Here is a 20,316-nt window from a genome sequence, read left to right as displayed (position 1 = left end):
AGCCCCAAAGAAATGGCACCATTTTTAGTAACCCTGTAGAGACAGGAAGCTGCAAACGAGGCCACAACACAGCAAATAACATTTGCACAGTGCTGAGCTCCACTCTAGCTGCTGTGGGAATGAAGATGAAAGAAGAAATAAGGAAGAAAACTTTAAATTAGAATTAAATACAATCCCCAGCAATGTTTCTAAGTCAACAGTAACAACATTCATTCCAGAAAAAAAAAAAAAAAAAAAAGTATTAAATATCTTCAGGCAATCTCCCAAACTTCATCTCACATTAGAAGAAGTGCCCTGAAAAAAGAAAGAACCCATGGAGAACCCCTCCTGCCAGGGGCTGTCTGCCAGTCCTGCTAGGCAGCACATCAAACACGGCCCAGCAATACACCATGCCTTCACAGCTCTGAATACCTGGCCAGCCATATCTAAGGGTAAAAACAAACATGTTTTTCTGCCTAAGTATTGAAGGCTCTGGAGGAAAAAGTCACTGCATCATTTTACCACGCTAGTGTTTTCTCCATCCGATATGGAAGATGTAGGTAAAATACAGAAAGACAAGCAACAGCTGATTTCCTTCTACAAACAAGACAACTCATTAAAAAACAAATCACTTTCCACTCGTGACATGAGTTTTAAATATATTCTTGTTTGCGTTTCCTATTTATTTTTTCCAAATTCAGTAGGAACTGAGACTTCTGTTTTCTTTAATTGCTATGTCAGATCTGTTAAGCAAAGCAATACAATACCATGAATCTTTGCAAAAGATCTTGCAAGGAGGCAATGCTGGTGGTTAGCACCTTGATCCAGTTTGCTCTTGAGACTCAAAATGACTCATAATACCATTTACTAGATGACAGTAAATATTTATCCCCATTTTGTACAGTGCAGACAAGTAGGTTGTGCCTTGCAATTTCAATTACATTTCATGGAAAACTTGAATGAAAGGGTTCTCCATCAGCAGGTGACTTCGTTTGAAAAACAAAACTAATTTGAGCCTTTTCTGTGAACTTCATAATAATCTCAAAGAAAAAGTTATATTTATTATTTTTTTTTTTATGCTACACAGTAACTTATATTCATGGAAGACATTTACAGGTCAGAGTACTGAGGTCATTCCTTCCCTACACCCCTTCAATTTCTGGAAATAAACACACATACACACACATACACACACACAAAAAAAAGCCAAATAAACTGCATAAGTACTAAAGTGAAACCAAACACACTTTGGCTGTATGGAGAGGTGGCAGATGGCTGAGAGGTGTTCTCTGATTGTTTGGAATTGGTTTTATGAATTTGATGGCAGATTAAGAATTATGTGCTCACAATCCCTACAAGCTCTAGATACACTTGTCCTTTGAAGAGGAGATAAGCCACAGGCAGGCAGTCCCCCACCACAGACTTTATACGGGAGACATGACCCAAATTTTCAGGATTTCAAAATGGGAGTAAAGAGATAATCTGTGAAAACAGCAGAGAAACAAAAAGTGTAAAAAGAATTTAATGTGTAAATAGTATTGTTTAAATCATAGTAAACTGATAGACTGCAAAAAGAGTTCACTGATTATGGACCTGGGTGGCATTTAGTAGAAATGACTTAAGAAACAACATTTTTTATTATCCTGGCAAGCATTTCTCTCACCCCTACTCCCCATTCCCCTATTTCCTGACACAAAACAAAGGACTTAAAGCTAGATGTGTCACTCATAGTATGGTAATGCCATCCCTGAGAAATGCAAAAGATTGTCAGCTGAACATACTGGGGGAGCAGTGAATAATTTGGTTTGGTTTGGAGACAATGTTCAGGTCGGACACCCTCCCCTACCTTCCTTTTTGGAGCAACAAAGAAAAGCTGGGACTGAAGTCTGAAATTCAGGCAGGCACTTTCCATCTCATATCCCTACCAAGGAGCTTCCACCCCCTAGAACATGGCAGGGGGTGGTGTTCTCCTTACTCAAGGCAGGTCCAGGGACTCTCACAGTCCATCAGAGATTTTGTCATCAAAAGATTTTGTTGCAACATGGGGATCCTTATCTCTGAAACAGAACTGCCTCTCTGACAACAGAAATAACAGAGAATAGAAACTAGGTCATTTCTGATGGCTAGAATGAGTGGCAGAGTATGCCGGGCCATTTTTCTGTTTATTGTGGTATAACATGTGCATTTGGGTACGTGTATGTGCTGAAAATAAGTTCTAAATATTAAATTCCCTTTTTGCGTTTCACTCTTAAATATCAAGCCTCTTGTAGCAGGAATCATATTTTTCTTTCAGTTTTATAGCATCAGAAAAGACCCCTTTGAATGTTTTATTTGCAATAAGAAAAAAACAACAAAAAAAGTTCCTCTCAACTAAAAATAATTCGTTGCAATTCTTACTTTCAAGAAGGACTTTTAAAATTCCTGAAAAAACAATTCCAAAATGAAGGGAATGGGAGGCAGTGATGCAAAAAGGGTCTTGGCTCTGCTGCTCCTGATAGCGGACCTTCTGAACAAACGCACAGTGCCGATTTGGTTGGCAGCATTGCCCTCTCCTGGCCACTTTTAGCGTAACCGTCGTGTTGAATCCTGGGCAAGATGCAGGACAAAGCACGTTGGAACACACCAAGCTGAGTGGTGCATCTGATACAATAGAAAGAAGGGATGCCATCCAGAGGGGCTCTGACAGACTTTAAAGGTGGGCCCATGTAAACTTAAACATGCTCAACAAGGCCAAGTACGAAGTGCTGCACCTGGGTCAGTGCAATCCCAGATATACATACAGACCAGAAGAAAACTCCTTCAAAGTAGCGCTGTGCAGAAGGATTTGAGGATCCTGGAAGATGAAAAACTTAACATGAACGAGCAAGTGTGTGCTTGCAGCCTAGAAGACTGACAGTATCCTGGGCTGCATTAAAAGAGGAACGGCCAGCAGAGCAAAGTGGTAGTTGTTTCCCTCTACTCTGCCCTTGTACAGCCCCATCTGGAATACTGCCCCCAGTGATGTAGATGCTTTTGGAAAGGGCATGAGGATGATCAGAGGGCTGGAGCACCTGCCCTACGAAGACGGGCTGAGGGGAGCTTGGCTTGTTCAGTCTGGAAAAGAGAAGGCTGTGGGGAGGCCTCATTGTGGCCTTCCAGTATATAAAGAGAGACCATAAACAGGAGGGAAATCAACTTTTTACATGGGTAGACAGTGACAGGGCAAGAAAGATGTTTTAAACTAAAGGAGGGAGGTTTAGATTAGATGTCAGGGAAAGTTTTTCACAGTGAGGCAGTGAGGCGCTGGCACAGGCTGCCCAGAGAGCTATGGGTGCACCATTCAAGGCCAGGCTGGATGAGGCCCTGGGCAGCACGAGCTGGTTCTTGATGTCCCCATGGAGGGGGAGTTGGGACTAGATGATCTTAGAGGATCTTTCCAACCCAAGCCATTCTGTGATTCAGTGATTCAGAAACACAGCTGACAGAGTTCCCCCTTCCAGCCTCCCCACAAAGCGCCCCACAGAGCGGTCACACTCACAGACGCTGCAGCAGGCTGCAGTGGGTGATGGAGCCCCATACCCAGCGGCGTTCCCATGCCAGGTGTCACAGCTTCGCTCAGCGCAGCAGGAACGTGCCAGCAGGACAGCACACCTTCTGTCCTCAGCCCTGATGGAGAGAAGCAAAGGCAGCAAACAAAGGGAATGAGCGCTCAGCAGGGCAGTGCCTGTATACACCCTTCTATGCCATCCTACAGAAGGCAGCAACTTTCCCTCTCTGCAGTGGGTGCATGCAGGGCAGAGAGGGAAAGTTGCTGCCTTCTGTAGAAAAAAACAAAACAAAACAAAAAAAAAAACAAAAACAACAAAACAACACTTAAGTTTGTGGACTTAGGGAAAGTTACTCATCTTTTGTTTGCTTCCACATGTAAAGAAAGGATAAAACAGGATTCCTTCAGAACATGTACACAGGATTGCCGATGACATCGGCTTATAGCACGCTTGGGATCTAACTATCTCCCCCACTTCTGGAGGAGGAATCCAAATCAGCACTGCCAGTGGGAATTACTAATTGAAAACAGGAAGGCAGATAGGTGCCGGGCACTGACAGGCCGGGCAGCCGGAGTACGGGGAAAGAGCGGAACCCCGGAGGGCAGAAGGGGGCCCGTGGGCTGCGGAGCCCCGGGGAGGGGATTCTCAGAGAGATCGGGGCTCCGGGTGAGACCCCAGCCCGCTCCATACCTGCGCCCGGTCCGCGCGCGTCGCCGCTGCCATGGGGACGGGATGGGAGCGGGGCGGAGCGGCCGCCGGAGGGCGGGAAGCGGGCGGGGGCGGAGGCGGGAACGCGTGAGGAGCGTCATCCCGTCAGGGCCGGGAGGGGGAAGACGGGGCGAGTTGATCGGCTCGAATCAAAAATCTTATCTTTAATGTCCAAGGAGCGTTCGATATATTAACACTCATTTAGCTCCTACGCAGGCCAATCTTGGGAAACAGGAGAAAGGCTGTTGGAGTCTGTTATCAGTGCCAAAAAAAAGACTTTTTGGAAAAAAACTTGACTTTGGCTACTTATCAGTTCAGGGCCTGGCAATCAAAACCGAATCATTACCGCGGTTCTCAGCGCTGGGCACTGGGTCACCTGCAGGGCACGCTGTACCTCAGCAGGCTGCTCAGGGCGTTGGACTTGGGGATCTCAGAGGTCTTTTCCATCCTAAATGCACCCTTATGCTGCAGGCCTTCCAATAGCCCAGCTGAGCTGACTTCAATAGCGCAGGCAAAAAGAAAATATCTGGTTCAGGTAGAAAAATAGACTGTCTCCAATCATTATTTAAAAAGGTCTTTTTGTAAACCTTAGTCTGGCCTTATAATAGCCCTGCTGATGTCTGCTGGACAGCACGAGCAAAAAGACCTGTTCAGATAGAAAGATTGTATGATTGATCCTCGCAGCACTTTGGTCTTAGCACACAGTTCCCGTACCAGCTTTATTTTTTGTTACAAGGAGGAACTCCCTCATGGTTTTCCTTTTACATTTAGATGAGCCACAATATGCAAAACTTTGCACATTTATAGAAGGTACCAGGATGTCCATTTTTCAACACTGCCAATAAAGAGGTCGCTCCACAACCTGTGTTTGGCTGTGTAGACCATTACTTAGGAACAGAATGTGACAACTACTGACTTAGGGCCCAAGGACACTGCTTGGGAGCCCTCTCAGATGCCAACACCGTCAGATGCAGCCCCATGGCAGAAGACTGTGGACAGTTGCTGTCCTGCATTGCTAACACTATTTTAAACCCATAAGCAAATTCTCCAAAGTGTCTTCGGGAGCTTTAGCAGAAGACCCATATGTGGCACGTGCTCCATGTTGCAGGGTTTTATAACTAAGGCTACAACACAGAATAAAAAATTAATGGAGAAAAAGTGCAAAGCCCTCTTTAAAATTGTCCAGGATTCATTCACAGTGTCTCAGGCATGCAAACAGCTACTGCAGCCCTAGGACTGGGTAACTGCCCTAAACATAGGCTGCCTTTCAGATAAGATGCAGGTTTTCCTTCTTTCATTTTTAGAAAGAAGAGCTCATTGCTCACTTCTGTGAATGTGAAGGTAAGAATGTGTATTGGTACCGCCCTTCAATGGAAGGAATTGTTCTGTACCCCTCAGTTAATTCTGCATTTCGGGCCTTGGCCTCTGTGTGTCGTGCACTGCTTTATGAGAAAAGGAGATGCACTACGTGCATGACTGCAGTGTGCAGCTGGTACCAGAGGAAGACCATACAGCAGTTACTGCAAGAACTGCAATTTCCTCCACATTCTGTTCTTGATATCAACATAAAATCCCGCGGCAACATCTCCCTTTCCCCAGAACAGAACTTTGTATGCTGCATTCCCACACAGAGCTGTGCAGAGCCAAGGGGAACGGGTTGGTTTTTGGCCAGCAGAACCAGAGGCTCCTCATGTGAGAGTAAATGCATCTGTGTCCCCGTGCAGGTGGAATACATGGCCACTCTACTCTGCAGGCAGGCTCAACATGTTCATGAGGTTAGCCTGAGCCTGCAGCATCTCTATGTCTGTGGAATCCTTTAGCTGCTGAAGGAGGCAGGGTCTACCAAGCTTTTTAAACCAAGGTCCCATTCTTGCTGTCGTATTTCAGCCTGGGCCGGGGGAAGTTGAGGGTGGCATACTCTGTGGCATTCTGCATTTGCAAATTCTTCACCTCTTCCGCAGAGCGCTCCCGCACCTTGGTGAACACCTGGATGTCTGCATAATGAATGCTGTCGTCCTCCTTTGTGTTCTTGGGTTTATTCATGGTAGCATAGACTGGAAACTCTGTGACATTTTCGTACGCTGGAGCCTTTGGGAAAAAAAGAGCTCGGAGTCAGCTGCACCTGTATGTCCTATATGCTGCCCCCACACCACCCGGCTCACTGACACCTCAGGCTCACGGACAGGCATCATCCTACTTCTTCTTTTGCACTTCAGTGAAAGAGTATGTGCAGCAACACACACTGCTGCCACAGCCCTCCTAGCCTACACTGGATGAGCCATCACAGCTCTGAATGAACAGCCCACATCCACCTGACCCGTCTAGGCTAGGAAGCGATGGTCAACTCTGTTCTGCAAACATCCAGTCAGAAAACAACCCCGTGAAGCTGTTTACCTTCCCGCCAGGCTGGTGCTGTTGGTTCTCATGTCTCTCACTGGCTCCTGAAAAAGAGACACCAGTGGATCAGGTTAACATAGCTGTTTATTGTTCCAGCTTTGAGTTCTAAAAAAGCAGCATCTGGCACATGGGCTCTCTCCTCTGGACACAAATCAAATTTCCACCCCATCTGACATCCTCAGCCCTCATGCAGTCTCTGAGGCCCACCTCCAAGAAGAAAGCCTGGGCTTGTTCCTTTGGAAAAAATAAGGTTTCCTGGGATGACAACATGCTGTGGACCACGATGTTCTTGGCAGAGCCTAGAAGGATGTACACAGCACAGAGAGCCTCCTTGTCAGGCCTTGGAGAAGTCACATTCAGATTTAACTTTGCTATTTCCTCTGCTGCCTGCAAACATATTTTGCTTAGCATGGTCCAAAGGCCACAAGACACAACTGGGCTATTAGGTCATCCCTGTTTTATTCTAAGCACTGATGTCAGAAGAATGTTTGCAGCTCTTATGGGAGTTTGATTCAGTTCCTGCTGTGCTGCATGACAGAGTACTTACTTTTTGGTGCACAACTCAGATATTTTAGAGATACCAATGAAGCCTCTTCCCACCTTCTTGCCAAGTCCCATGGCATATCAACCCCCTTTAAGTTGTAATGAAATTCTGCCTTTTCCTTTATCAGACTTCTCTTAAGAAAGCTCAAGTATGGAAGAGTCTGGGAGAGGACCCCAGCTAAGGGATCCATCTGCAGCCAGTGCTGATGAATGCCAGCTATCCTGGAGCTGATGCTCCCACTGTTCTTGCACTCTACAGCACCTTCACAAATCCTTACCTTGCTTTTCCTTCTTCCTTTTAAAAAGTGAAGGACAGTTCCTGCAATCAGAGAGAGATGTCAGCTTCGAGAAGCTTCAGCATCTGCTTTCATCACATGCAAACTCAGAAGCACATCCCAGGGTTCTGCACTTGTGCAGGAAGATAAAAGAGCCTCTCCCTCCCCTCCCCCAATCCAACCAGCCTTGTTTGGGTGTCTGGGACTGCCAGGGTCCACTGAGAGCTTTGTGAGCAACTGTGCAGACTCCAGCCCTGGTAAGGAAATGAGGCACCTTCTGGATGTGAGTGAATTTTGCAGGGAGAAGGTCTAGGGGTTCCTCTTCTATGACTCCTATGCACCACAGACACCCTCAAGGCTCCTTGCCTTTCAGCCCTGTATGGCAGTCTTATTAAGCACAGTAATCAGTGTGAAGGAGAACAGATTTCACTGCAACTATGTGTCCACAGCTGTACAATCAAAGTTACTGAGTACTGAGCATTATCTTCATTAGCATGAAACGTTTCTCTTAGAACAAGACACTCCAACAGCCCTGTGCCCATGCTTTGGCTTCCTTGCCCACAGAGCAGCTGTGCACAGCCAACGTGCTAGTTTAATCTTTCAGTGTTTTTCCTGATCGCAGTTTTCCACTTAGACACAACCAAACCAAACAAGCTGCACACTTTATATAAGCCAAGCCAAACACAAATCTTGTCTGTACCTGTGTGACCAGAGAGACAAGCCAAACACAACCATGTCCCAGCCATGGAGCAAATGTCAGCCAAATTCATTCTGGATGCAACAGCAGAGCCGAACTCCCACAGGCTGGTGCTGGCCAGGCAGCATGGCCAGAGCAGAGACGTGTCACATTCCAGGTCAGATGCATGTGACAAATGTTATCTTTGCAGCATGAAGCAAATGTTATCCTTGCAGAATGCTCATATGGCTGGAAGGGAGCAGGTGCCAGCCCCGGTGCAGCTGCTGCTGTGCACACACATGCACCTAACAGAGCACAGCTGAATGTGAACAGCCAGTGCTCTGAAGGGGGCTGGAGAGCTCCCAGAGATCACCCAAGGTGCATAGCACGTCCTGCATTTGCTGGACAGATCTGCCACAGTTAGGAGCAAAGAGGTGCATCAGGCACAGCTTTTAGAGGCAATTCTGGGAGCAACAGAGCAGGGCTGAGTGTGTGGTAATGGCTTTGGTGTTCTAATGGCAAGAGGAGAAAAGGAATGGCAAAGAACCAGGAGAGCTTCAAAACAGCTGGTAATGATTAACCAGGAGCTGGGAAATCAAGGGTTGCTCTGGAGAATGTAAGGGCTGTACAAAAGGATCCAGCTCTGCTTCTTATGGCTTTGTCCTGGTGAGGTTCGCACCTGCAGATCCCCTTCCACTGTTGCTATAAGCCCGCAGGGTCTCCAGGGCCCTCCCTGCCCAGCTTTGTGCTGAAGCACTTTGCATCTTTGCAGGCAGGTTGTGCGCTGTAATTAAAGCAGCACCGTGTGAAGTAAGATCAGCAGGGTCCAAAGTCTCTTTGCTGGGAGGCACGTTCCAACCCCAGCTTTCCCAGCTGCCTTGGCTTGTTTTGATTGCCTTTCTTTGCAGAGTGAGCATTAGCAGCCAGTGTGTAGTCTGGAGCTGTTCTGAGGCTGTCTGCAGGCTAATCACAGCCAAGCAGGAGACAGCATCTCTCTGCCTCAGATCTGCAGTAATTAGAATGGATGTAAGGGAAATAAGTAAGGCAAACCTCTCTGCTCTTCTCAAAATCAGGTCAGATGAGCTGTAACTAACTCACAGCCTGCTGGATGCATGTTGTATTCTGCAGGACAGCATGTGTCCCAGCTCCTGCATCACTGTTTCTCCTTTCTCCATGTCATTACCAACTTAATTTCTGCTTCATGCTGGGTCCCAAATTCTGGCATCCTTTGCTGCCCATGCACATTGAGGTGAGAATCCTGCCCAGGGCTGAACTTGCAAAGGCACCCAGACCCCAGGCCACACTTTCCTTCACTGACAGCTTCTGTTGAAGGAGTTTACTGAAATGGATTTTCTTAAGACTTCAGGAACCTCCTCCCTTCCATGCAAAAGGCAGGCACCTACCTCCCCTTTTGTGAGTCTCAGCTTTAGTTAGGAAGCCCAGCTCTTTGCTGATGCTGTGCAAATACCCAGAAATAAAAGCATTACTTGTGCCTGGAAACACCTGAACTAAAATTAAGCAGCATCTTTTTTACCTGTCACCAAGGCAAAGCCATGAATCATTCAGACCTCTTCAGTAGGGCTTCAGTGCACCACAGTCTGCTCTTGGTGATGGTGCTCTGTGGGTGTCCCATAAGCCACATAACCTCCAGCACATACTCATTTACCTTCCACTCTCCTCACTTGTCTGTTCACTGCCTTTGCGGCGTAGGGAAGCCTGCAAGCCTGAGACCCTTCCTCACCCAGGTGCTTTCATGTGCAGGATGCAGTGAGAAGCTCCTGGGAGAGCTCTGCTTCAGTCCCTACATGGGGCACCAGTAGCATGTGAGTCCCACAGGGGTGTTGGGGCAAAAGGCTCCTGAGCCTGAGCTTTGTCCTCTGCTGCCAGAGGGGAGCAGGATGACCACCAGCAGAAGCACCACCCAGCTTCTAACTCTCCATTTGGGAAGAACACCCAGAAGGACACAGCAGTCCTGGTCCTGCAGCCTCGGGACAGCAGAACTTGGCACTGACCTTGAGGAGGCAGTCACAGCCAGGCTGCCACTACACTGCTCCTCACACAGAGCAGAGCTGCTCCCCTGCTCAGCCCTGACCGGGCAGGTAACCATCCAGCCTGGGTTCAGACCTTCTTTAGGAGACAGAAGTGTTTGTGTATGGATTGGCATTGCTCAGACCAGGGGGTGTCACACGAGTTGTGCTGATGGTGCTCGTGTATTCTTTTGTTCACTGCAGCCATGAAGAGAGTGCCCTGAGCACCTTGTTTAACCCCTGCCGTAGGGAAGAGGAAGTGGAAGACAAGGAGATGCCAAGAACCACCTTCCCCCCTTTCATCTGCAATTCCTATTCCTGAATCCCAGACTATGGGCGCACACCCTCCCTTCGGCTCTAGCCACTAGGTGATGCTGTGCCTCTTAATTATTAAAAAGCTCCGATGATTTTCTATTACTTGAGCAAACCCGGTGTTGGAAAGAACTTTCCCTGCGCTTCACCTGACACCCACAGCTCTCCCCGCGCCCTGCCCTCAGCACTCCGTGTTCCCACCCGGCACCGTGCGATGCTCCCCGCGCCCCACGCCGTACGCTGGACCGGCATAGCGTGAGACGCGGAGCTCAGCCTCCCCTCCCTCTCGGGAGCCTGACAGCATCTGAACGGCACGGCGCGGCCCGGGCGGAGGGGCTGGAGGAGCGGCTGCCCTTCGGGGAAGTGCCGCAGCCTGGAGGTTTTACCTCCGTTGAGGCACTTAGAGGGATTTCAACTCGATCCTCGCAGAACCCAGCTATAGCAGCGATGAGCCGAGCCCCCCGGCCCGCCCCGGGCAGGTGCGAGGCGCAGCCCCGCTGTACCACCGCTGTGCGCTGCCCGAGTTTGGCTCGTGCCGCCGCCCCGCCGCCGTACTCACCGCGGGCGCCCGCAGCTGCAGCAGTTGCCCATGTCGCTCCTTCCTCCATGAAGCCGTAGCGTTCTCTGCACGGGCACGGCTTCTATTTCCTGGTTCCCCGCTCGGCCCCTGGCTATTCCAAGGGAGTGTCTGCAGGATCAGATTTCTCGCCGCCGCGCCGGGCCCGTGCGTGCCATCTACCGGGGGGCTGCCGCCGGCTGCCCGGGGCTGGGAGGGGCGGCTGCAGGCCCTCGGGCCTAGGCCTGGGGCTGGAATTCTGCCTTCCGCTGACCCGGCCTGCCGACAGAGAAGGGGTGCAGGAGGGGTTCAGGTGTTCCTGCGCAAGAGGTGCTCTAAAGCGGGAGCTCGGCGGGGAACAGGAGCTGTCAGTTCTATTCATGAGTATCAAGTGGAATGTCTGGAAAATGTGTGGCAACATATGGGGAAGGGAGTGGATCTCCTGCAAGGGAGGCAGTGGCCCAGCAGACGTGGGAGTAGCTTCACTGAACACAACTGGTTGTTGAGCTGATAGTCAATATCAAAAGATTCAGGGTCGAAGTTGCCCTGGAACAGAAACTGCCACACACCCTCAATTTGGCAGCTCTGTGTGTGTCTGAACACCTCAAGGCATGTGCTGACAGCTGGGGGAGCTCCCATTCTCTTTTCTGGTGGGTTGAGGGGCGGCAGCCCTGCTTCCAGCCCAGCATCACTTGTCTGCCTGAGCACAGAGCAAAGCCCGGGGCTTCCCAGCAGCAGCAGCAGGAGGAGAGTTCTACTGTGGGTCAGCCAGGGGCACAGCTGCTTTCCTGGGGGAGCTGCACTGGGTCTTGAGCTGAATCTGCTGCCCTACACGGCTGGGCTCCAGCAGAGCCCTGCAGCCTGGGCCTGACCAATGTGGGCGGGTTGGCTTCAGCCCTGCTCCCAGCAGGACCAGTTCTTGGGCTGCTGCACAGCCCGGGTGGTCTCAGGAGTCTGAGCACCCTTGGGAAACCACAGACTCTCTGTCTCGGGATTTGTCCACAGACGCTGTTGATTCAGTGAGCCGCTGTTTTGATTTCTGGGATAACTACGTTGCTTTGTGGAGAGGAAAAACAAAGAGGCTGGGAGCCTTTTCCCATCAGTCCCAAACACAAATGCTGGAGCTGCTGCTTTGAGCTCCACTGGAAAAACAGAAAGGTATTGAAAACATTGGCAGAGCCGGGGAGCCCTTGGCTGCCGCTCTGCATTCCCCTGCAGCCTGTCAGCACGACAGGAGCCGCCTGGTTCCAGCGCCAAGCAGCGAGCATCGGGCACAGCTCCGGGTGGCACCAGGCAGTGCCTGTCGTCCCCCCCCAGCAGCTGCCCTCGGCGTGTCTGGGTGACAGGCTGCGAGCCTGGCACAGCGCGAGCCTACGAGTGCCCAGCGGTAGGGAATGAACTTTCTGAAGAGCGTGGATGGGGCTCATAAGAGAGGGATGAGAACTGTGTAATGGTTGTATTGCTGTGCGTTTGCACTGCACCGTGTCACAGACTGGGGGTGCACTGCGATAGGTACGGGTGCAAGGCAAGCTGGCATCACCACAGAGAGAACTGTGAACTGCTGCAGGCCCTTTTCTCTTAGGACCCATGCCCTGCATAGACCCAGCTGAGGCCATATGACTGCTCCAGGGGCTCGCGTGGTTGCTGTGAGTGGGAAGGGGTGCACTAGGGGCTGCACGCAGTGGGGCAGTCTGCTCCGGAAGGAGCATTCAGTTTTTGCCTTTACAGGCAGGTGACTGGAAGTCACTAATGCGGGATTATCTCTGGAATTATTACTAATAACCTAGACAAAACCTGCTGTAAAGGTGATTTTTATTTTGGCATTATCTGAATTATTCACTGGCCCTCCTTCCTCACAGAGAGGAGTGCAGAAACTGCAGCCACATTCTGGCAGGAAGAGGCTTTTCTCTCTCCCATAGGAGGGCTGCACTGATCTGTGCCAGTGCCCCCATATTTGGCCGGTGACACAGCATTCTGGCTGCTTTAATTGGCACCGACAAGGATTGTGCCTGACGCCTGCTGAACCCTGGGGCCGGCCAGACAGCAGCTGCCGCTGACAGCAATACACCCGATCCCCGGCCCCACGTCACAGGGCTGTGAAGACGTTTCTCATGTAGCTGGTAGCATCACCATGTCTGCAAAAGGGGCAAAACTCTCATTTATGGGACTTTTCTCCAGACGAGCTCAGCATGAACTCTCCACTGCTCTGCTCCTTGCATCCCAAGCCACCAAGACATCATCCATCCTTCCTGCTGCGAGTACTGTGACCAGGAACAGTGTGAATCCAAGGAAATGAGAGAAGCTTGGAGGCAGATTTATTCCTCTTTCCATTCTAGAGCTGTGGGTACTTAACAGCATTGCAACTCCACAAAGGCCAGCCACCAGCAAGGTGCTGGGATCGCATGGGCAGGTGCAGAGCCTCAGAGCATTGGGTGAGAACATCCCTTGCAATGTGGGGCAAGAGAAGAGCATGGTGCTCGATGGGCACCCAGGAGAAAAACTTGCATTAGAGTCCCTCCTGTGAACATTTTAGTCCCCCTCTTTTTTCATTTCCAAGCCCCTTCTTCCAACCATCAGCCTTGAGAAGCAGAAGTCTGGCACATGTACAGCTGTATCCCAGCCCTTCTAAACGCTGATGGTGAGGAACAGGGGCCTGGCACAGTAACTCCCCTCCCTGCCCTCCCCCCCTTCCCTGCTCAAGCCCAGCTTTGGGGCCTTTAGGACTCTTCCCTCCCTTTTCCTTCCTCAGCCAGTTCTTCCTGCCCCGTTGTCTGCTCCTGGATTATTTTCACTTTGATGATCCTGGCCTTCACCTCCTTTCCCGTTCGGGGTGCCACGATGCTCAGAATGCCATCGTGGGACAGGGTGGCTCTCATCAGCAAGGGGTCGACGTCCAGCGGGAGGATATAGGTCCTGGTGAACTCTCGGGAGATGAAGCCGTGGCGGTCAGCCCTCTGGGGGTGCTGCCCCACCACCTCCAGCAGGTTGTCCACAGTGCGCACTGTCAGCTCATCGGGCAGGAAGTGGCAGACATCCAGGAACACCTGGTACTTGTGGTCATTGAGACTGACCTCCGAGGTGCCTCGATCCAGCTGCTTGTTGATCCGAGGCCTGATGTAGTAGCCATGGTACAGGGCAGGGGCTAAAATCTCGCATGGGGACACACCTAGGAATAAGACCCAGCGGGAAGTGTGAGGTTTCCCAGGGAAAGGGGTGGAGAAGGATGATGAGTGGGGAGGCTGGGTCCTGCAAACACCTTGATTTTGCTGCTGCATCAGTTCTGCAGTGGGACAGAAACTCTGCCATTTCCTACCCTTGCTCCTCCAAATTGCACACTCAGTGCCAGATGCCCATCTGCCGCAAGCTGAGGGTTGACATCCAGCTAGGGCATCTGCTGGGTGGACTGGGAGAGACTGGTGGGTGCATTGGGTGCTCAGCAACGCAAAACCCATGGCTGGGGCTGGGCATGGAAAATGCTGATGGTGAAGACACCGCCCTGAAGAACTAAAGGCCTTTTGTTTGCCATTGTCCGGAGGGCTTTCTTTGGATCTTTTTGCCTTTTCACGCTGTTGTGCCGATGCTGAATGGTTCTGCTGCTGCCCACATTCCTTCCTCTCTGCCAGCCGTTGCTGGGCTTTGTGCTTAACACCCCAGCTCAGCTTTTCTCCACGGTCCCTGGCTACAAAATCTCCCCCCCACACACCTCCCCAGCAATAGTTTTCTAAACTCCTTCTGTCCCACTGTGGGCAAAGTGGGACTGCTGCTGGCTCACCTCTCCCACGAGCAGGGTGTAGCCTCCACTGGCAAAGGAGATGAGCACTGGAACATGTCCTGCACAGCCTCAGCCTCTGTGAGGTGTGTGTGAGGCAGGGGGCATGAGGGAGCAGTGCTTTGCTCCATGCTGCAGAGCATGTGCATGAATAACAGGCCACTGGCGGCACAGGGGAGGGACACAGGAGCCAGCACTGGGCATGGAAGGAGGAGGTGGACCTTCCTCAGAGAGTCCCTGACTGTGCCTTGGCTATTTCCTCCAGGTTTTGCCTGAGATCCCATGCTTGGGCTTCCTTGGCTACTGAAGCTCCTCCCCAGAGGGACTCTATCAGCCCCCTGCACCTGAAGACAGAGAGCTGCTGGGGGTCCCATCTCCCTGCTTACCTTCTCCAAAGTTCTGGTCGTAGATCTTGCTGGGGTTGGCGAACTCGTACTCTGAGCTCATGGGGTAGGCGTGGGGCACCGTCCGCGCGGCCATGGCAAGCTGAGGAATGGGCCTGTCCAAGCGCTCACTGTCTCTGAGAGCGAAGGCTGCAGATTGCAAGGTTTTAGTTGGGTGAATTCCACAGGGAGGAGTGTGTGATAAAAAGACGGACCAAAATAGCTGTGCACACAGGCCCTGGGCCGCCTCGCCAGGGTGACGAGGGCAGCTCCTCATTGCATTCCTGTAGAGCTGCAGGCTCTGACTGCTGGCGGGGTGCAATCTGCACCCCCTGGCTCACTACCTTGGGAACCCAGCACTGCCACTGCCAACCCAGCAGGGGACAGGGCTATGCCTAATGGTGGCTAATGCTTGGTCAGGTTGTGTGCAGTCATGCAAAGTCATCGCTGTGAGCTTCGTGCTCATATCAACCCCACAGAAAGGGATCTGTTTTCCCCAGAAGCGGACTCTTTTGTTCCTAGGAGTGGTAAGGTGCTGCAGACCTCTAAGTGGCACTGAGCAGGGTGCAGACCCTGGTGCTGACACTCCAGAACAGTGCCACTGTGAGCCAGCTGTCCAGGCTGTGCCTTGGCCAGGGCTTCAGTGCTGCTCAGGGGGACCAGAGAAATGCCTGTGCTGGAGGTGGTGCATTCACTGGAGTCTGAAACTGGCCTAGATCCACTTTTACTGAACTGGGTGTTAGTACCCATTTAAGCTCCCTGTACTTTGAAACCAGAGATTTCCATGTCTCTGCAGTGTGAGAGAGCAGGTGCACTAGTGCTGATGCAATATGGAACTGGACAAATTTATGGCTGGGGCTTCTGCAGAGTGAATTCTACACCCTAATCTTGCAGGCAAGTGAACAGGAAGAGGGTCAGGCCCTTTTGCAGGGGACTGGTGGTGCTAGCAGTGAGAATCATGTGCCCTTAAGCCAGAAGTCTGTATTTAAGTAGCAGATAATCAGAACTCTTGTCCTTAAAAGACAGCTGCTGGGCTGAACCCAGCCTCATGATCTGAACTGACTGCTGCTGGGCGCAGGCAGGTCAAGGCAGTTTGCATCCCAGAGAAGGCAAGCAGTGGTGCAGCTCTGCAGGGCTGCTGTGTGCCTGCTTTATCTCTGCTCACAGGGTGCTGGGCTCTTTTGCCCTCTCCAGCAAAGTGATTTCTCGAGTAGGCAAAGGGCAAGAGGTATCAGCTGATGCCCTGTGGAAACCATCCTTAGTGTGCGCACACCAGCAGGTGCTCAGGTATGGTGCTCACCAAGTTGCAGAGCTTCACACCAGGGTACCTCAGCACAGACCCTTTGGGGTCCACGTTGCCCTCCCATTAAGTCCTGGGGCTTCCTTCACTTTAAGGGAAGGCAGAGCCCTTCCTAGGCGTGTGGGTGCAGTGGGCAACTGAAACCTCGGTGCCATCACTGGGAACAACAGTCCCTTGTCCTTTTCCATGTGAACCAAAGATAGGAGCTGCATTGATCCTGCTGGCATCCAAAGCAGCTGGGAACATCCGCCAAGCCTGCCTGGGACTCAGCAGATAAACAGCACGTGGGGTGTGGGGCGGGTGGCTGGGCAGCTTGGCTTCTTGCTGTCCCATTAGTGTCCTTCTTCTCCCCTTCCCCCTCCTCCTTAGCAGTCTGTTCAAACCCCCGGACGCTCCTGGGCACTGCTGAAGGGACCAGTCCCGGACTGGGACAATAAAATCCCTGACACCACTATTTGAGAGGCCTCGGGGGGAGAGGCCCCGCCAGCCGCACGGGTATAAAGCTGCCTCCTGTGCTGGGCACAGCACCGCAGCAGTTGTTTGCTTGGCTCCTCTGTCGCACTCCGATGGATATCACCATTCACAACCCCCTGATCCGCAGACCTCTGTTTTCTTGGTTGACACCGAGCCGTATCTTTGACCAGCTATTTGGAGAGCACCTGCAGGAGTCAGAGCTGCTCCCTACGTCCCCCAGCCTCAGCCCCTTCCTGATGAGATCCCCCTTCTTTCGGATGCCCAGTTGGCTGGAGACGGGACTCTCAGAGGTAATCTTCCCTGCTTACTGTTTTTTGTTACCACTAGGTGCACATCCTGACGGGTCTGGAGCTGGGGACCCGGGAGAGCCGGGACACTGCTTGTAGGTAGTTAATAGGAAAAGGCTGAGGAAAAGAGTGCTGAGTTCTTGCCTCTGCTCCTTGGTGTTAAGTAAGGACCTCTGCACTCTCCGCTAATCACTTGTGACTGAGAGCAAGTACTGCCACAGCCATGGGCACAGAGACAAGCTGAGCTGTGTGTGTGCTGTGAATGACTGCAGAAGCTGGCAGGAGAAAGGAGGAAGCCTGATTTCTCTGTCTGCCCTGAAAAATTTTACATTCTGCTTCCTCCTGAGAAGCAGAGGGGCAGTGGGACCCCGTGCCAGGCAGCATGGGAGCCCCCATATACTGAGTAGAATGGCCCAAGCTGAAGCATCTCGGCCAGGCAGAGCAGTGTTTTCAGAGAGATATGGGATGGGAGGACCTTTAAATGTCCATTTGCTTGCTTTGGGGGCTAAGACATGCAGCTCAAATGACCTTGCTCAGTGTGCAGGTCAGCTGCCTATTTGCAAATAACTTGTAGAGTTACTCAAAGCCAGTGGAGTGAGAGGGAAGTATTTTCTTAATCTTTGCTTAATGTTTCCCTTGGTTTAGTCACCTGGGTCTGGTCGTCTGCTGAAGCAGCCATAATAAGCACCACAGGTAACAACATCAACATCTGACTTTCTCAGTGGAGAAATCTTCACAATAATCTAGCAGAAGGAGCAGGAAGCCCTCCAGGTAAAACTGAGGAAACCAATAACCAGAAAGCTAGAACTGGCATGGAAGCTGCCTCCATGTCCCAAAACAGAGCTGCAGGAGGCTCGCATGTTCCCTGACCGTGACTGCAGCAGGAAGGCAGAGACAGCCAGCCTGCATTGCCATGTCCCACTGGCTTATCCAAGACAGGCAGAAAATGCAAATTCAACCTCAGGAGCCAGCAAAAAGCAGCATTTGCTGGAGATGACAAAGTGCAGAATGGAAGGTAAGGATGCAAGATGAGCAGCAGGTGACTCAGAGTTTCAGCAGTAGCCCTGCTGCTCAGATAAGAGGGGTGAGCTGGTAGTGCTGCTCAGCTCAGACACGCTATTTTTGTTTTTAAAGAGTGACGACGCAGGGGGAAGCCTGCAAGTGACACAGATGAGCTGCAGTCAGCTGCACACTCCGTTTCTTTTTCCAGAAAGACTTAGCAAAATCCAGCTGCAGAGACTGGAAATCTCCAGACACCTCAGAAAAAAATAAATAGGAGTCAGTTTTAACAAATTCAGATGGAGAAAGTCTCTTTCTTATTTCCCAGAAAATATCTAACCTCTGTTTATCCTGAGGGAAAGCATCATGTTTTATGTGCTGAAGTGGTGGGCATGAATGGAACAGGCTAGCAAGAGCCAGATGAGTATCCCAGGACTGAATGCAGGAGGTCAGACAGTGTGTGTGGAGAGCCCAGCGTGAGCGTGACCTGCTGCATGTTGAGAGTCTGATGAAGCTGAAACCTTTGCCTGAAGTCGTCTCCTTGTTTTACAGATGCGACTGGAGAAGGACAAATTTTCTGTAAATCTTGATGTGAAGCATTTCTCCCCCGAGGAGTTAAAAGTGAAGGTGGTTGGGGACATGATAGAAATTCATGGGAAACACGAGGAGCGCCAGGTACTTCTGTGTCACTGTTAACCAATGTGTGCTTCCTCACCTATGGTTAAACAAGGAAGCTGCAGAACAATCCTCTTCTGTGCTCTTCTGGAACACTTCCAGTGTCTTTGATCAACCAGTCCTAATGGAAGATGCTCTATGCAAACCCCCAGCTGATCCCAGACTGGGCAGCAGCAAAGTGGAGATTTAGTGCTGGTGTTGCATGAACTGTGAACTGAACTGGAAAATCAACTTTGAAGTAAGCATTTCTGGGCCTCCCTCTTTCTGGAAGAGGACAGGAATGCAGAGAAGCATTCAATAAGTTAACAATGAGCTGTAATAATTAAACCGCATAATGAATGAATGCATTGCCATGTTCCATTAGCAAGAGGCTATCTCTTCTTGAAAAAATACCCATTTACCAACTTACAGTCCTTAAAGGTTGTACTCTGCTGTCAGCAGTCCCACTGCTTGCTGGTTCTGTGGCAAGTGGTCAAAGAGAGGCCAAAAGCCACGTCCAAAGCTGTACATAACAGGGATTGCCCATCCCCCTACCCTTGCAAGAAGGAAACAAATCCTAAAGTACCTGTATCATTGTACCCATCAGCTCCAAAAGCTTCTGGCTGCCCAGGCCTGTCAGTCAAATGCAGCACTACTCAGAGACACTGGAAGCCTATAATTCCGAAATAGCTTTTGCTGGTTTTTTTTTGGCTAAGAAATGAATCCAGTGCTAGAGCTGAGATGAGCTCACTGGGGAGCTGCGTATTCTGTGGGCCTTGGAGACCTTCAGGAGGAGGAGCTGCTGGTTCTGCAGGTAGCTGTAACTCCTGCATCTCAGCCATGACAGCACAGCACTGTGAAACGAAGCTGGCAGACACAAGAGCTGGAGGAGAAAGCCTCATCCTGCAAAGGGTGCCTGCACCACCTGCAGGGGCAGGGTAATCCCTCACTTCAGCTCTTCTCAGACTTTTACAAAGGCAATCTCATAATAAAAACTCTTTTAACTTACTGAAAAGTTTTCTTTTGAGAGCTGAAGCTTTCTCTGAAGCTGAAGGCCCACGGTTTAGGTGGAACTGAGGGAACACTTCTAATCAGGGCTGTTCCTTCTCTTCTCTTTTTGAAGGATGAGCATGGCTTTATTGCCAGGGAGTTCAGCAGGAAATACAGGATCCCAGCTGAAGTGGATCCCCTGACCATAACCTCATCACTCTCTCTGGATGGAGTCCTGACAGTGAGCGCACCGAGGAAACAAAGCGACGTCCCTGAGCGCAGTATTCCTATCACCCGTGAAGAGAAGCCTGCCATTGCAGGATCCCAGAGGAAGTAGGCTGCTATATAACGTCATGCCAAGGCCATTCAAGAGCACTTCCCATCAGTTGCCAGCTGTACTCAGTGGCCACTCTTGTTTATTTATGCTGAGTAAATTTACTAACAAATAAAACATGAATAA

General features: G+C 50.7%; 4 protein-coding genes across 6 annotated transcripts in view; 1 reads left to right on the top strand and 3 right to left on the bottom strand.

Annotated features, from left to right (window-relative positions):
- Positions 1–4,250, bottom strand: part of DIXDC1 (DIX domain containing 1) — a 33,290-nt gene extending 29,040 nt beyond the window's left edge. For all 3 annotated transcript variants that reach the window (XM_072354765.1, XM_072354769.1, XM_072354767.1), the window contains exons 1-2: positions 4,197–4,250; positions 3,497–3,624 (exon numbers count right to left, since the gene is read on the bottom strand). In XM_072354765.1, coding sequence (XP_072210866.1) covers positions 3,497–3,553 — 57 coding nt within the window. In that variant the 5' untranslated portion in view covers positions 3,554–3,624; positions 4,197–4,250. The remainder of the gene's footprint in view (positions 1–3,496; positions 3,625–4,196) is intronic.
- A 617-nt stretch (positions 4,251–4,867) lies between these two features.
- On the bottom strand, positions 4,868–11,403 carry C21H11orf52 (chromosome 21 C11orf52 homolog). Its single transcript, XM_072354983.1, has 4 exons — positions 11,004–11,403; positions 7,433–7,473; positions 6,609–6,655; positions 4,868–6,302 (listed from the first exon to the last, which is right to left on the bottom strand). The coding sequence occupies exons 1-4, from the start codon at positions 11,033–11,035 to the stop codon at positions 6,066–6,068; spliced, it is 357 nt and encodes a 118-aa protein (XP_072211084.1). The 5' UTR covers positions 11,036–11,403; the 3' UTR covers positions 4,868–6,065.
- Positions 11,404–13,399: 1,996 nt separating this feature from the next.
- HSPB2 (heat shock protein family B (small) member 2) lies at positions 13,400–15,286 on the bottom strand. Its single transcript, XM_072355063.1, has 2 exons — positions 15,156–15,286; positions 13,400–14,166 (listed from the first exon to the last, which is right to left on the bottom strand). The coding sequence occupies exons 1-2, from the start codon at positions 15,247–15,249 to the stop codon at positions 13,718–13,720; spliced, it is 543 nt and encodes a 180-aa protein (XP_072211164.1). The 5' UTR covers positions 15,250–15,286; the 3' UTR covers positions 13,400–13,717.
- Positions 15,287–16,681: 1,395 nt separating this feature from the next.
- CRYAB (crystallin alpha B) lies at positions 16,682–20,316 on the top strand. Its single transcript, XM_072355079.1, has 3 exons — positions 16,682–17,216; positions 18,765–18,887; positions 19,990–20,316. Exons 1-3 carry the CDS (start codon positions 17,019–17,021, stop codon positions 20,191–20,193), a joined length of 525 nt encoding a protein of 174 aa, XP_072211180.1. The 5' UTR covers positions 16,682–17,018; the 3' UTR covers positions 20,194–20,316.

The sequence above is a fragment of the Excalfactoria chinensis genome, chromosome 21 (assembly GCF_039878825.1).
Source record: "Excalfactoria chinensis isolate bCotChi1 chromosome 21, bCotChi1.hap2, whole genome shotgun sequence".
NCBI lineage: Eukaryota > Metazoa > Chordata > Aves > Galliformes > Phasianidae > Excalfactoria > Excalfactoria chinensis.
Note: the sequence above shows the minus strand (reverse complement) of the source record. Positions and strands in the feature narration are given on the sequence as shown.